The sequence below is a fragment of the Dreissena polymorpha genome, chromosome 3 (genome assembly GCF_020536995.1).
Source record: "Dreissena polymorpha isolate Duluth1 chromosome 3, UMN_Dpol_1.0, whole genome shotgun sequence".
Taxonomy (NCBI): Eukaryota; Metazoa; Mollusca; class Bivalvia; order Myida; family Dreissenidae; genus Dreissena; species Dreissena polymorpha.
The window spans coordinates 116,998,171-117,013,532 of NC_068357.1; the positions used below are offsets into that span (position 1 = coordinate 116,998,171).

Genomic DNA, 15,362 nt, shown 5'->3' on the forward strand with positions numbered 1-15,362 from the left:
TGCCCGGTGAAATATTCTGAGGATAACTGAAAGCATTCTTGAGGGATACGGTTGTCTAAAACAGCGTAAATATCTTATGTTCTCTTTGTGTTTATCAATAGTATCGACACATTTCTTTAATGTATTATGTACTAAGCGTGTCTCCAAGTAATTGAACAGGCAACTTACTATTGAGTAAATTTAAAATATTTGCTTTTAGTTTCTGATTATATGTGTGCGTATTTCAAGGTTACTTGCGACGCTTCTTCTCTTAAAGAAATATGATTGTTTTCCTCTAGTTTCAATATAACATAAAAGCATCTTTTTTTTTAAATAAAAATGCGTACCATAGAGTGCAAACTAATAGTCATTCACGTGCAGCTGATATAAGACTGGAAATGTTTGAATGCATGGAAACAAAACATTACAGGATTGCAAGCACCATACATTCGCACGATGCGTCTCTTGATGTTCCTGTCCGTGTTGACCTTAAGCTCCGCCCACCAGCTACGTATCCACAACAGATGTGGTTAGGAAATATGGGTCGGTATCCTCGGTAACACTTCGCCGGATCAGGGTATGCGATTTAAAAAAAATTCCATAATATGTATATATTATTTGGCTTATTAACCTTACATATTTAAAAGTATTATTTGCCGAATCTTGACATTTATATATGTTTTACAAACGCATACAATTCATTAACAGAGCTGGTAGAATATATAAAACCTTAAATATGATAGTGGTCAAAAATATAATTAGTTTGTTGCATGTTCAATACAACTATTAAAGCACTCATGTTATTACAGCCATTTCTTTGATCTTAATGCGGCTCTTACAGCCTTTTCCTTGATCTTCAGGCGGCTATTACAGCCATTTCTTTGATCTTCAGGCGGCTATTACAGCCATTTCTTTCAGGCGGCTATTACAGCCATTTCTTTGATCTTCAGGCGGCTATTACAGCCATTTCTTTGATCTTTAGGCGGCTATTACAGCCATTTCTTTGATCTTCAGGCGGCTATTACAGCCATTTCTTTGATATTCAGGCGGCTACGCCCTTGGATCTGGGCAAAGTCGAACGACTTTGTTTCCAAACAAATGGTCGGGTCGCGTATGGGGTCGCACGCATTGCAACGGAAATCGATGTGAAACTGGCGACTGCGGGCGTGGCGTTCACTGCAACGGTGCCGGTGGGGCTCCCCCGGCAACCCTCGCAGAGATCACATTCGATGCTGGAAGTTCTCAAAGACAGGATTTCTATGACATCAGTCTGGTTGATGGGTGTGTATATGTTTAATTCAGATTGTGATTTTTTTCAGTTTAAAGTTAATTTAACCAAGTAAATTAACCGTGACAAAGACGAAATTGCCGTGAAATAGATCGTGCTGAATTCCAATAAGCTTATACATTGTAGTCTTACAATCGCATTTATAACAATTAATATACATAATAGAATACGTTATAATAAATAATATAATACTACAAAATACTTCAGCTGGTTTATAATCAGTTTGATCAGGCTATTATGGTAACATACACATGTCATTTAAAATGAAATTTAGTTTATCATTGAAAAGTGTAATTTCATCACGCCGCAACATTTATTTTCAGTTACAACATACAGATGTCAATGCAGCCCGTGGCAGGCACACATGCTGGTCAACCGAGCGGTGACCGGTACTGCCGTAGGGCCGGCTGCAACTCGGATCTGAACAGATCTTGTCCCTTAGGTAGTTTTCAATCAACGGGATGTTGTTTTTTGTTTGTAGCCATTTACCTATGATCGCTAGAAACGCTCGACTTCACTATTTCATGAAACTTAAACTTTTCTGTACACATTTAATTGATGCCTCCATTTGAGCTTTAACATGATTCATCAAACAGCAACAAATATAGTAAAAGACACACTTAACCTCTATGACAACTTTAATCCAGAGCTTATAATAATAAAACAACAAAGATGTTTCTACAGGGTTCATCAAACAGCAAAATGTATACATGTAGATAAAGACACACTTACCTCGATGACAACTTAAATTAAATTAATGATGTTTGTTAAACGTTTGAACAGCTGTTTCCTGGCATGCATATGTTTAACTGTAAATGTTGTGCAATTTTATGTACATGTATGCTTTCGTTCAATAATGACATATAAAGGGTGAAGTTAAATTGTTACAATTCAGGGTTTATTGACACGAAGTTTTTTTTCTTGTTGGTCTGTCCCGACATCCATGAAGAAGCATTTACATGTAAGGAAATCATAAGCATTTTGCTGTTATGTAAACGAGTAATTAAGGATAATTTGAATGCCGTGATTGAATCCGATTCGCCTCCGGACATACCGTCTGTGTACTGCACGATGATGCGCTATTAAACATGATGGATGCTCATATCATTAAATCCTTGTAATGCGCAACTGGTTCTTGTGTCATGTGCGGCCTTCGAAGATCTCGACCACTTTGTGCAATCACACAGTATTGTCAAGAGCTACGTTGTCCGCTCTGAAGTCACGCAATGTCTCGAGGTCTCATGGCGACAGGATAGCTTGTTACCAGGCTGGGGATGCGTAGAATGTTCTAGAGTCACACCGGCCGCATATGGCATAAGACCCTTTTTCCCACCACGCTGCTCATATTCGCATATTTTTATTAAAGAGCTTCAAGTTCGCGGCACAGGGGGCGTGGTAGCATGTAAGAGCGCATGTACGGCCTTCAACAGGGATGACTATTGTTGTCGAGGGGCTCATAACACCCCCGCAACTTGCCCTCCGTTCCAGTACTCGCGGGTCTTCAAGAGCGCATGCCCACAGGCGTACAGTTACGCTTATGATGACCAAACGAGCACTTTCACTTGCGACAATCAGTGGCCAGGACAAACCCACTATGACATCACTTTCTGTGGATAATAAGCCACCTCCACTACATTCTGATTCTAACACCTAATTGTTGTAACATTGTTATGTTGTAAAAAATGGCACGTGAACACTTTAATCCATTTAAGTTTTTCATTTATTTAAACGTGCTTTTTAAAATAGATGTACACAAATATAAAAAACTTTATATTGGAAAGAATATTAAAATAGCAATACATACAAGCTATTGTTGTTGGTTTGTGAATCCTTATATAAATGTTTTTTTTTTATATTTAGCAATTCAATATGTTGTTGTTCCTTTTCTAAAGAGTACTGAAACAGTGCAACGCTCAATCATTATGTCATTTGACCTAAGATCTTATATACTAAGTTTATTATGTCGAAGTGTAAAATGTCCATCCTCCATTGGACATTTAATTGTCATACGGCATCATGTACGTCGAATACATTAATCGAATAAGTGCATGCTTTAGGCACTATAATGACATATCTATTAGATGTCGGAAACTTGCACGGAGCTATTTCAGTTATTTAAAGTAACAAAAGGAAAATGATTAACATACTGAACTCATAGTGTGCTAAAGTTATCCGTATGCTATATTAACCAATAACATCACAACTTTCTACGATACCGATTATAGCGGACACGTGGTGCTTAATAATTTATGCACTCGGTTAATTTAAAACCAGTGCTTTTGAATGCGGTACCAAACCGAGCCACTAATGCTTATAACTTATTACTGTAAATTCAATAGTCAGCACCTATTTTGCGACGTTTACTTACAATTACTGAAAACAACAGAAGACGAGTTTGCAATAAATCCAATTCCAATAAGGTCCCATTAGCAAACGGTCAACTTTCAAGGCACTTTTCTTTACTTTTCTTTATTTCAGATTGTGAAAGCAATTAAAAAATAAATAGAGTTTATGTCTTCTTTCCAAAATTTGGAATAAAAATGTATGTTTTGCAACTTCTAAGAAAATCATATTGACCCATATGCAGACTGAGCCTGAGAAAACAGGGTTTCTAAAAAACACAGTACTTCAATAAACGCAGCCCAAACGTTCATTTTTCAACGCAGTCCCCAATGAAATGCACCAATCTGTTATAGACACACATAGAATACAGGAAATAACCATACAAGACATGGGTGCGATTGCTCAATGGCTTTCAGATAGGCACTTATTTCAGACCAGGGAGGGATGGCCCTAACCGATAATTTTGTGGAATATTACCGGAACAGACAAAACCTCTAAATTATTTCAGGGTATTGTTTACTTTATATATATTTCACGTGATTATTATTGTCAAAAAATAAATCATGTATTTAACAATTCACCACTTTCAATAAGTGTTCCGGTATGAATTTAATACTCGTAGTGGAATGTTGAGATCTTCTGGACTTTTTCATACTAACAAAAAGCATATGTTATACATGCGCTGTTGAAAGCCAGGATTCATTGGTGATGAGAGAAATCGCACGATTCAATTAAATAATATCAAACAATCGCGATATAATTACCACAAGTATCAAGTTGTTGAAGAAAGACACTCACCAAAATTAATGTGCTCTGTTGAAATAAAAACAAAATCGATGAAGATGATTTAGGTCCAAGATAACACAAGTTCAAACCATCTTATTCTTCCAAAAGTAAAATCAATGTACTTAAATCGCATTCTTATTGGTAAACAATGCATTAGTTTAAAATTCGATCGCAATGCGATACTTAAATATATCACAACAATATAACCTGATTGACCAAATAACATGAAACTATGTATTTTTTGTTATAAACGGTTCCTGCTGATTTAACCTAATTAATTACTATTGTGGAATTTTGATGACAATAAGACATGTACATTAAGTCGATATATTTACTGGTTGTTTTGCATTTTTAGTCTCAGTTTACCGTCTCAAAACTAAAAATGACCTTTAAACACTTTTTTTTCCAACCGCCCTGCTTGTGTATTTTACATTACGAGATCGCAAAGCATGGTAACTTTTACCAGTGCTTTAAGAAATCCGTTTGTATAAGGAAAAAGAGGTCTCTTTACGAGCTCGTATTTTAGTCATTTATATGAGTCGCGTTCTGAGAAAACTGGGCATAATGCATGTGCGTAGTGTCGTCTCAGATTAGCCTGTGCAGTTCGCACAGGCTAATCAGGGACGACACTTTCCGCTTTTATGGTATTTTCGTTTAAAGGAAGTCTCTTCTACACGAAAATCCAGTTAAGGCAGAGTGTCATCCCTGATAAGCCTGTGCGGACTGCACAGGCTTATCTGGGACGACACTTTACGCACATGCATTTAGCCCAGTTTTCTCAGAACGCGACTCATATATTTCGATTATTGTTTCAGATAAACGCCTTCGCCACAAGTTAATCAATATATAACATAATAAACGCTTGTTCATTGCTGCTTTTGAGTAAGAAAAGTGCATGCACGACGAGGCAGTACAAGAGACAACTATATCCACCGCAGTGATTCTTTTAAGCGTTAATGTGTTACCTTGGCTCCGAAGCAGCACAGCTTATCATTTCGTAAATACAATATTCTGAATGTAATTAACGTTTGAATAAAACTATTCGAAGTGTATAATTGTGAGATATGAAACACACATGAAAATGGAGGCCTTTTTTACTCGAGTGTGACATTCACCTTGAGATGAAATAATGTACTCATTTCTTCTGCAAATTGCTTCTTTAACCTTAACATTCAATAAAATACGTCAACAAGTATAGGGGATATGAAAAATAGAGGCTCGAACGTTTCATCCTTAGTGTTACTTTGACCGTGACTGAATCATGGATTTTTCAGATTGTGTGTCAAACTCCAAAACATCGAGGCGAAGTTTTGTGGAAATTTCTAAATTCTTTTAGGGGATATGGACCTAGCATGCGTTTGGCATTAAAGTATACATTTGACCTTGAATCGGTTTACTCATGCCATCTGCAGGTCGGCCAGTGTCCTAAACATTTTAGGCCATTTTCCAGAATATTCGTCAAAGGATTTAGTAAAAACGGACTGACTGACGGATGGACGGGCGAATTGCATTCCTTTAATTCCCTCTCGCTTGTATAAATTTTAGCGAATGTATACGTCTTCCAAGCAATCAAATCTATACAGTAATTTTAATAAAATGTATGTCTTATATTAATGAACATGACCAAAATCCATTTACATTAACCAATAAACAAACTCTCGTTTATGTAATTGTCACTATTTTTTCTTTGGTTTACTTCCTTTTTTAATCACCAGTCTAAACTACCATTGTTGTTATTGGCCATTTACCTATCAGGTGACAGTATACTAAATATTTTTGGTGTTCAATGCTATACCCTCTAAAAAATGGAACGGCATTTATTTGAAGACACAGTTCTTTGTATGGGCACTTGCCATGACTTTATTTTTGAATATTTCTGTGTGCATGTGGTACGGAAAACATTGCTGTATACTACACATTCAGTGTTTTGCTTTTAGGTTGGAGACTACATGAGACTTCGACAGATGGCGGGAAACCATCAACAACTGGAGAGAAGCCGGTAAAAAGATGGCCTTAAAACAGTGACCGTTGATTCACGTCGAGTTCTTTCTTACATACTGCATGACCTATCTTTTTTTAATGTTTAAATCAATTCGGCTTGGAATGCTGTTTAAGAAAAGGTATGGTTATGAGGGTGTCTACGCGCAAAACGTTGACTTTATTTTTTGTTAAAGTTATTGCTTTCACATTGAAAATTGTATATTGTGACCTATCACTTAATGTCTACAAACCGCTTTAGACTGGTCATTGTAGTATTTAAGTTCATATAAAGATAATGGGTAAGATCCACATGCATTTATGACATGTTTAGTTCACAAGTAGATTGTTCGGACGATACTTTGTTCACAGGACAAGAATTATGACAAAGATAAGAACTGTGAAAACAGTCATTTATTCATACAGTGGTGGGAGGCGGAAAACTACAACGGGCGAGGCATGGTCAGGGGTGATAACCCCAAAAAAGGGTTAGGGTAAGGATTATGGTTAGGGGTCGGATTAGGGTTAGGGTTGGGTTTAGGCTAACCCAAACCCTAACCCGACCCATAACACTAACCTAAACCCTAACCCTCTAACCCCCCCTTGCGCAATACCATACCATGCCTCGCCCGTTGTAGTTTTCCGCCTCCCTACAGTGGTCTCGTCGCTGGGTTTTCTCATTTTATTTTTGTAACAAGTCTCATAAAACCAACATAAACGAATTTACTTTCAAACATATTTTAGTTCATGTCCAATATCGCGTTCTAAACCTTTTTCTTAATTTGTATGATATGTACTTGTGTACAGATTTTTTTTATATTAAAATTCATCAACTTTGTGTCTTCGTTTTGTCCCTTTTTATATTATATATATGCCAACATGACCCTTTAAACGAAGTAGAAAACACATATGATCATTGTTTTTAATAATATAATATAATTTTATTCAACTTTTTTAGTTTTTACGATTAAGACTTACGTTCCATTTAAGGCGTTTTTAGGCTAGGGCGCCAGTATGAATGACGATTATCACATTACATTTAAGATTGCCTTTTTGAATGTTATGCGGCAATGCTTCAGGTGAAAACTTACAACTTAAATAAATTAAATATCAGTTGGGAAATACTTATATCAAGAAGTTGCCATATCTTTATTTGTCTTAAACATTCGTTGAAAATATTTATTTAGGACAATTAATTTTACATATTTTCGCTTAATGTTCATATATCTGCAAAATGACTGATATACTCTAATGTCTTGCTGGAAACATAACACTTTCTTCTTGTTGGCAGATACTCGACCCGGATTAACTCGTACATAAAAGAGCTTTATAGTTCAGGAAGCAATCCAGGCAAATGTTTTTATAAATGCGTAATGTACTTTTCTATTATGAATATGCGAACTGCTAAGATAAATAAGAAAAGAACGAACGATTTTTGGGTTCGAAAAAGATAAACTTATTTGATGACGTTTTCTGGCAGATAAGAATTGTCCTAGGTCACAATGTCTGCTTGTATATATACGCTTGCGATGAACTGAGGACACGAATGGACACTTTTTGCTGATTGGGTAAAGTATTTGTTGTGCTGAATATATGTATTTATTAACACACAATATACGTTTTGCTTCATCGATTGAAAAAAAAATGTTTTTGTCATCTAAAACTTTCCTATATTTAACAAGAACTAGAAAATAAATTATATTATAATTCTTGTGAAATATTGCTGATACTCATTGCTTTTTAATGATTCGTTAAACATATTTTGAAGCAAAAAACACACCTTCTATTTAGACTCGAAAGGCGTAAAATAATGATAGAATTGATGCATAATGCGAAATCATGTGTTTGCTAACAAAATTGCCTCATAGGATTACGAGGATCCATATGAGCCGTGCCCTGTGAAAAGGGGGTTTAATGCATGTGCGTAAAGTGTCGTCCCAGATTAGCCTGTGTAGCCCTTGATAAGAAGAGACTTTTTTTATAAAGAAAAATATCATAGAAGCGGAAAGTGTTGTCCCTGATTAGCCCGTGCGGACTGCACAGGCTTATCTGGGACGACACTGTACGCACATTAATCAAACCCCCTTTTTACAGAACACGGCCTATATCAATACACAATGCGTCTCTTGACGTTCCTTTCCGCGTTGGCGTTAAGCTCCGGACACGAGTTGCGAATCCACAACAGATGTGGTTACGAAGTCTGGGTCGGTCTCCTAGGCAACCCGACGCCGGACGGAGGTAAGCTACATATCATAATTTTAACATTAAATTTAGTATTTTATCATGTATGGACCGATGTTCAATGCTTTATTAACCCATCGAATGAAACTATTTCTTAATCAAAAGACCATATTACGTCACGTGATTACTAATTCAAATGTGTCTTGTTCTGTGAAAATTGGGCAAACTGCATCAGGGACGACACTTTCCGCTTTAATGGTATTTTTCGTTTAAAGGAAGTCTCTTTTTACCGAAAATCTAGTTTAAGCGGAAAGTGTCGTCCCTGATAAGCCTGTGCGGACTGCACAGGCTAATCTGGGACGACACTTTACGCACATGCATTATGCCCAGTTTTCTCAGAACACGACACAAATGAACGTATGCAAAAAGCATTACTATTATTGCTAATTGAAATAACTGTGTAAAATGTATCTACGCATCCAAACTTTTTTTACCTGACTATCCAAGAGTGTAGGAAAGAGCGCCCAAGTTACTCATGTTTTAACTGAACGACAAACATGTGTGCGTCGTTGCGTTTGATATACTGTAAAACGAAAAACGCCCAAAAACTGAAAAAAAAATAATCCGGCACTATTCACAACAAGTGTAAAGCTGAGACACAGCAGTTATTATAGTTTTGACCCATGTTTCAGAACTTTAATTTAAAAACATACTTATATGGAACATGTGCTTACTATATTTCAGAAGTTCAAAAACATTAGTAATACCTTTAAAAATGATCCGATTGTGAGACTGCACCTCTTCATTAACGTACCAGTTTAACAAGATAGTCAATAGTCGTCATGTCGAAAGGTCGGCACTGATATCGGCAAACTTAGATCTTAACTAGTTGGAACGATGATTTAACACGCCATAACATAAATTTATCACTGTTAAGCCAACAGTGCACTACACCTTTTGCTCTCTAGGTGGCTACGCCCTCCAATCTGGGCAGAGTCGCACATCTAATGTTCCAAACCACTGGTCGGGTCGAGTATGGGGACGCACGCATTGTTCCGGAAATCACTGCCAGACTGGCGACTGTGGGCATGGTCCCCAATGCAATGGCGCCGGTGGGGCTCCGCCAGCCACTCTCGCAGAGATCACGTTCGATACTGGTGGAGCTCAGACTCAGGATTTCTATGACATCAGCTTGGTTGACGGGTGAGCAATAATGGTCGTATCAAGCAAACACAATCGACTTTCTGTCCTGTTCTCGTTGTCTGAAATTAGTAAGCTAGTTTAGCTTTTTGGATTCCAAAACTGATAATTGAAAACAAATGGCGACGAAATAATGTCTCATTGAACATTCTTACCAATAATATCAATACTTTTTATATTTGGCATCATCGTTATCAGTTTTATTCTGAATACTTCAGTTACAATCTACAGATGTCCATGCAGCCCGTAGCAGGAACTTATGCGTCTGGCAGCGGTCACTATTACTGCGCCAGGGCCGGATGTAACTCAGACCTCAACAGGATTTGTCCGTCAGGTACGCGACTGTTAGTGTCCTGAATGTATTCCTGCAAACGTTATGATGTTTTCTATTTATATGTGTAAAACATGATCACCTATCAACTTATTTATGTTTGTTTCAGAACTCCAGGTTCATGGTTCTGGAGGCGTGATAGCCTGCAAGAGCGCATGCGCGGCCTTCAACCGGGATGACTACTGCTGTCGAGGTGCTCACAATGTCCCCGCTACGTGTCCTCCGTTCCATTACTCGCAGATCTTCAAGCAGGCCTGCCCTGATGCTTACAGTTACGCGTATGACGATCAGTCGAGCACGTTCACTTGCAACGGACGAGGTCCAGGACAAACCCACTATGACATCACCTTCTGTGGATGAACGAACATTTAGAATGATAATCCACATGAAACATGTTGTACTGAACTATGTTTTTTTATTGAAAGAAATGACATAGTCGGAGTCTCCATGCATGTCTTATTTTAACTTTAAACTGAATCCACTTTGCATAGGGACATAATATATTTGTGGTCAATCATTTTAAGGAAAATGCTTAAAATCAGTATCGACAACCGTAGTGCTAGCATAATGTTTGTTTGGTAAATAGCATGAAAGCGTGTTTCAATTTTAACATACTTGTGTATCAAAAACTTGAGATATTCCAGTGAATGTATAGACCAACAGGACAGAATCTTATTTCTAGCACTTTTTATTGCTCACATCAGATCTTGATAAATCTTGGTCAGAATGTTTATCTAGACAGTATATAAAGGTTAAGTAGGAACATCTTCAAGCAGCATTAATGACTTTCTTTATGAAACTTAGAAAGAATCTTCATATAACCAATATAAAGACCGTTTTTAATTTTGGTCATGTGAATTCCCAATAAATATTAAATTTACAAAAGACCCACTCCGTAACCACTCTAGAAAAAAAAAGATTTATTACTCGGCCTTGATGAAACTTGGTCTTAATGTTTATCTTGAAATATTGTTTGCTACGTTGGAATCTGGGTCACGTTCGTAAAAGTCCGGCCATATTTAACAGGTGAAATCTTTAAAGAATTATGATTCAATCTTGATGAAGCATGGTCAGAATGTTCATTTTGGAAAAAATTGGTCTATATGGGAATGTGGGTCACGTACATAAAACACAGGGTCACCAGGTCAAATCTACCACCTAGATAAAACATTTTGTCTCAATCTTCATGAAACTTATCTTGACTATACTTCGGCCAAGTGGAAGTCTGGGTCACTTACGCCTAATAATTTGGTCGCCAGGTCTAATCTTAAAAAAATATTTCTCTTTGGGCGGCATTTTTAAGATTTAAGCTCGATGAAACTTGGTCTGAATTTTGATCTCGACAATATATGCCAAGCTTGAAACAGAGTCAGATGCTTCTAAACACAAAATGACTAGGTGAAATCTACGGACAACTTGTAAACACTCTAATGCCACATTTATTACGTAAGCTTGATGACTCTTTGTAAAAATATTTATCTGGACAATATGAAACCCATGTTTGAATCTTTGTCAAGTTTGGTCATAAACGAGTTCACCTGGTAAAACTATTAGATAGTGGTTTCGGTGGACTCGTTGAGTTCCGTTGAACGCTTAATATCCAACATGGTCCTCTTTCTTATAGCAAGTGACCAATCGCCATACACTCTACAACAACACTTCATAGCATTAAACATACACGCATACACATAGATAAATGTAAAGGATTAACTGGTGTTAACGAATAGTATAAATACTGTTTGAACTGAGCAGCATTTTAACTGTTTTATAACCTGTGCCAGATTTAGGGGCTAGAGAAAATCACAAAAGGGTTCGCCTTTTTACCTCGTCGCTGGTATGTGCATTCTTTGATAGAAGAACCGTCTACGTAATCATCGAACACCACTGGTGCTTGTCCGAAATGTCTTTCGATGAAATCTGCACAAGACTCGGCTATTGTGCTCACATAGGACTGAAAAACTTGTACAATTGGTCCGTATTTATGTTGTGTTGTTTATGACGCCCAAGCTCAATATTTGAATGGATCATTTATACAAGGTTGTACTGGCGACACATATTAATCAAAGCGCTGTAGGCACTGAAGGCCTGTGGCTAAATTTAGTGTGCTTGGGAAGAAGTATTGTCCGAATTTCTTCCTTTGTCCAAATTTATACGGATTGACCCTAGCGGTTGAATGCAGAAGCGCAGAGACTGTAAGAAAAGACAGTATTTGTGTATATACTACAGCGTTCAAAGACGGTGGAGGACTACACGATACTGGTGGTGGGAACGATAACCTTTTGCTCAACTCTAAAGATCAAGTAAAGGTTCGTCTACATAGGCGGTGAAGAAATACAACAACAACAATATGGCCGCAAAATACTGTTATTGTTGGCGTCAAATAAATCACTTTCAATAGCCTAAAATAGCGTTTTATTACATAATTAACAGATCAGGAAAACACTCATACTTCCTTTGTAATGTGTATACAAAAGAAAATCCACTTACTCTGATAAAGAACGGTGTACAAATTGTGTAATTTGTCTCACGTAGAACTTTTCGCGCTCGATATGCGCGCTCGATCTGCGCAGTGAAATACCCTATCCGGTTACTTCGTCTATTTCCGAGAATGATCGTGAACATTTGTTGTTTTTTTTTTCATTTTCTTTTTTTCTGGAATGTCTTGTTATAGCAAAATAAAATAACAGTATTTTAAAATATGTTTATAAATACCAAAGATAATGTCTTCAAAAAATGTCTCAGAAAAAATTATTTTTACTGTCTCCGTAAACACTCGTATATTTTCAGCCTAGACCGTCAAGTGAGGAACTTATTCTCGCACGAATATGCAAACAATAAAAGTCAAAGCGCTGTAGGCGCTGAAGGCCTGGGGCTTGGTTTAGTGTGACGTAAAATGCATCTACAATGTTTTGTCCGAATTTCTCCCTTTGTCAGAATTTATACGGATTGACCCTAGCGGTTGAATGCAGAAGCTCAGAGACTGTAAGACAAGACAATAGTTGTGTATATACTACAGTGTACAAAGACGGTGGAGGACAACACGATACTGGTTGTGGGAACGATAACCTTTTGTTCACTCTACAGATCTGGTAGAGGTTCGTCTACATAGGCGGTGAAGATATACAACAACAACAACATGGCCGCAAAAAGCTGTTTTTGTTGGCGTCAAATAAATCACTTTCAATAACCTAAAATAGCTTTCTTTTACATAATTAACAGATCAGAAAAACACTCATACTTCCTTTGTAATATGTATACAAAATAAAATCCACTTAAGCCCAAGTCTCACTTTTGCCGGTATCCCCGGTCCATCCCGGTTTGCTAACGCCGGTCGACCGGCGAGGACCGGGATGATTCGTAGAAATTTTTTAACGCACTCACACAATTTCCCGGTTCCGCCCCGATTGAAGCCGGTCAACCCGGACTGGCTACGGTTTATCCCGGTGAAGCCCCAGCAGAGCCCCGGTTGTCGCCGGTAGTGCCCCGGTGAAAGCCGGCAGCGTCCAGGCATAGCCCCGGTTGTCGCCGGTAGTGCCTCGGTTGAGCCCCGGTGAAAACCGGCAGAGCCCCGGTATACCGTAACACCGCCGGCACTCACCGTGTCTATACCGGCATCAGACCCCGGCAGAGCTACGGCAACGCCCCGGTTTTACCCCGGTCGTCGCCGGTAATGCCCCGGCGGAGCCCCGGTGAATGCCGGTAGCGTTCCGGCAGAGCACCTGTTTTCTTACATACCGTAGCTTTACTTGGACTCTAAAGGCATTCACCGGGGCGTTGCCGTAGCTCTACCGGGGTCTGTATGGGCCCCGGTGGAGCTACGGTGCCGTTCCGGTTGTTCCCGGTGCCGTCCCGGTTGTTCCCGGTACCGCGCCGGTCGTTGCCGGTCCTTCCCGGTGACTCCCGGTTCATCCTGGAGGTATTAAACATTTTAATAATTTCCCGTTGGAGCCCCGGTTTTCCCGGTTCATCCCGGTCGTCCCCGATGGAGCCCGGGTTCATCCCGGTAGAGCCCCGGTTCATCCCGGTAGATCCCGGATCACGCAAAGGGGCTCCGCCGGCATCATAGTGAGACTTGGCCTTTACCCTGATATGGAACGGTTTACAGATTGTGTACGTTGTCTCACGTAGAACTTTTCGCGCTCGATTTGCGCGCTCGATCTGCGCAGTGAAATATCATATCCGTTAACTTCGTATATTTCCGAGAATGATCATGAATATTTGTTGTTTTTTTTTCATTTTCTTTTTTCTTGAAAAAACGCAAAATAAAATAATAATATCTTAAAATATGTTTATAAATACCAAATGTAATGTCTTCAAAAAATGTATCAGAACAAAATTCTTCTTACTGTCTCCGTAGACACTCGTATCTTTTCGGCCTAGACCGTCAAGTGAGTAACTTATTCTCGCATGAATATGCTAACAATAATAAAAACTATGTCGTAGCCAATGTTTAGGAATTTTGCTTCAATAACATTTTTTTACACGTTTTATGACACTGTCATTTTATATAGTGATGTTCTGTATTAACAAGGCGGGTTAATGAGATCTGCGAAGAACTTCTTTGATTGCGCATTAATTACCGCCAAGTGGTAAATCGGACTTTTGAGAATTCATTCATTCGTGGGTTTTGGCAGCCAGCCAATTCTGACTGTCTCAGAAATGTGTATCATTGCCATGGCCTTAGGGCTACGCCCCAGGCTTAAAACTAATGTCGTAGTCCATGCTTAGCAACACTGTTATGTTATATAGTGATGTTCTGTTTTTAAAAGGCGGGTTATTGAGATCTGCGAAGAACTACTTTTTATTGCATAAATTAAGTGGTAAATCGGACGTTTGGAAATTTGGAACTTGGCAGCCAGCCAGTTCGGATAGGTTCAGAAATTTGTATCATTACTATGGTCCTGTGGCTACGCCCCAGGTCAAAAACATACTTAAAAAACAACACGCTTTATCACAAAATTGCGATAAAAAGAATAAGAAATAAATTGTTTTGATCTATGGTCCTAATACACAGTCACTTAAATTTGCTTGTATTTACTGTTTATAACGTTAAATGATAAAAAAAACAATAACGCTGCTTCATTTAGAAGAGGATACAGTTAGAATGATCTTTGAATTTAACGCCTGGTATTAACAATCAAGATTTTACACACACACACAAAACTGTTCTACTGGGTTAACAGTCAAAAAGAAGCTTTCATAAAACACAAATTAAAAGTTAATTATACCTGTAGACGAATTGAATTTCAACAAGAACAAACTAAATTGTAGTTGTCT

General features: G+C 38.2%; 2 protein-coding genes across 3 annotated transcripts; both read left to right on the top strand.

Annotated features, from left to right (window-relative positions):
- Nucleotides 1-3,073, top strand: LOC127871164 (uncharacterized). Its single transcript, XM_052413895.1, is given in 5 exon segments — nucleotides 1-65; nucleotides 361-556; nucleotides 1,026-1,260; nucleotides 1,591-1,709; nucleotides 2,634-3,073. Coding segments are annotated over 4 exon segments (726 nt in total). The 5' UTR covers nucleotides 1-65; nucleotides 361-435; the 3' UTR covers nucleotides 2,885-3,073.
- A 4,710-nt stretch (nucleotides 3,074-7,783) lies between these two features.
- LOC127871165 (uncharacterized) lies at nucleotides 7,784-10,531 on the top strand. 2 transcript variants are annotated; one of them, XM_052413896.1, is made up of 5 exons: nucleotides 7,784-7,941; nucleotides 8,468-8,611; nucleotides 9,523-9,757; nucleotides 9,973-10,088; nucleotides 10,195-10,531. In XM_052413896.1, exons 2-5 carry the CDS (start codon nucleotides 8,491-8,493, stop codon nucleotides 10,443-10,445), a joined length of 723 nt encoding a protein of 240 aa, XP_052269856.1. In that variant the 5' UTR covers nucleotides 7,784-7,941; nucleotides 8,468-8,490; the 3' UTR covers nucleotides 10,446-10,531. The 2 variants fall into 2 exon arrangements, with proteins under 2 accessions (XP_052269856.1, XP_052269857.1); XM_052413897.1 differs by having other exon boundaries at nucleotides 7,857-7,946.
- The last annotated feature ends 4,831 nt before the right edge of the window (nucleotides 10,532-15,362 follow it).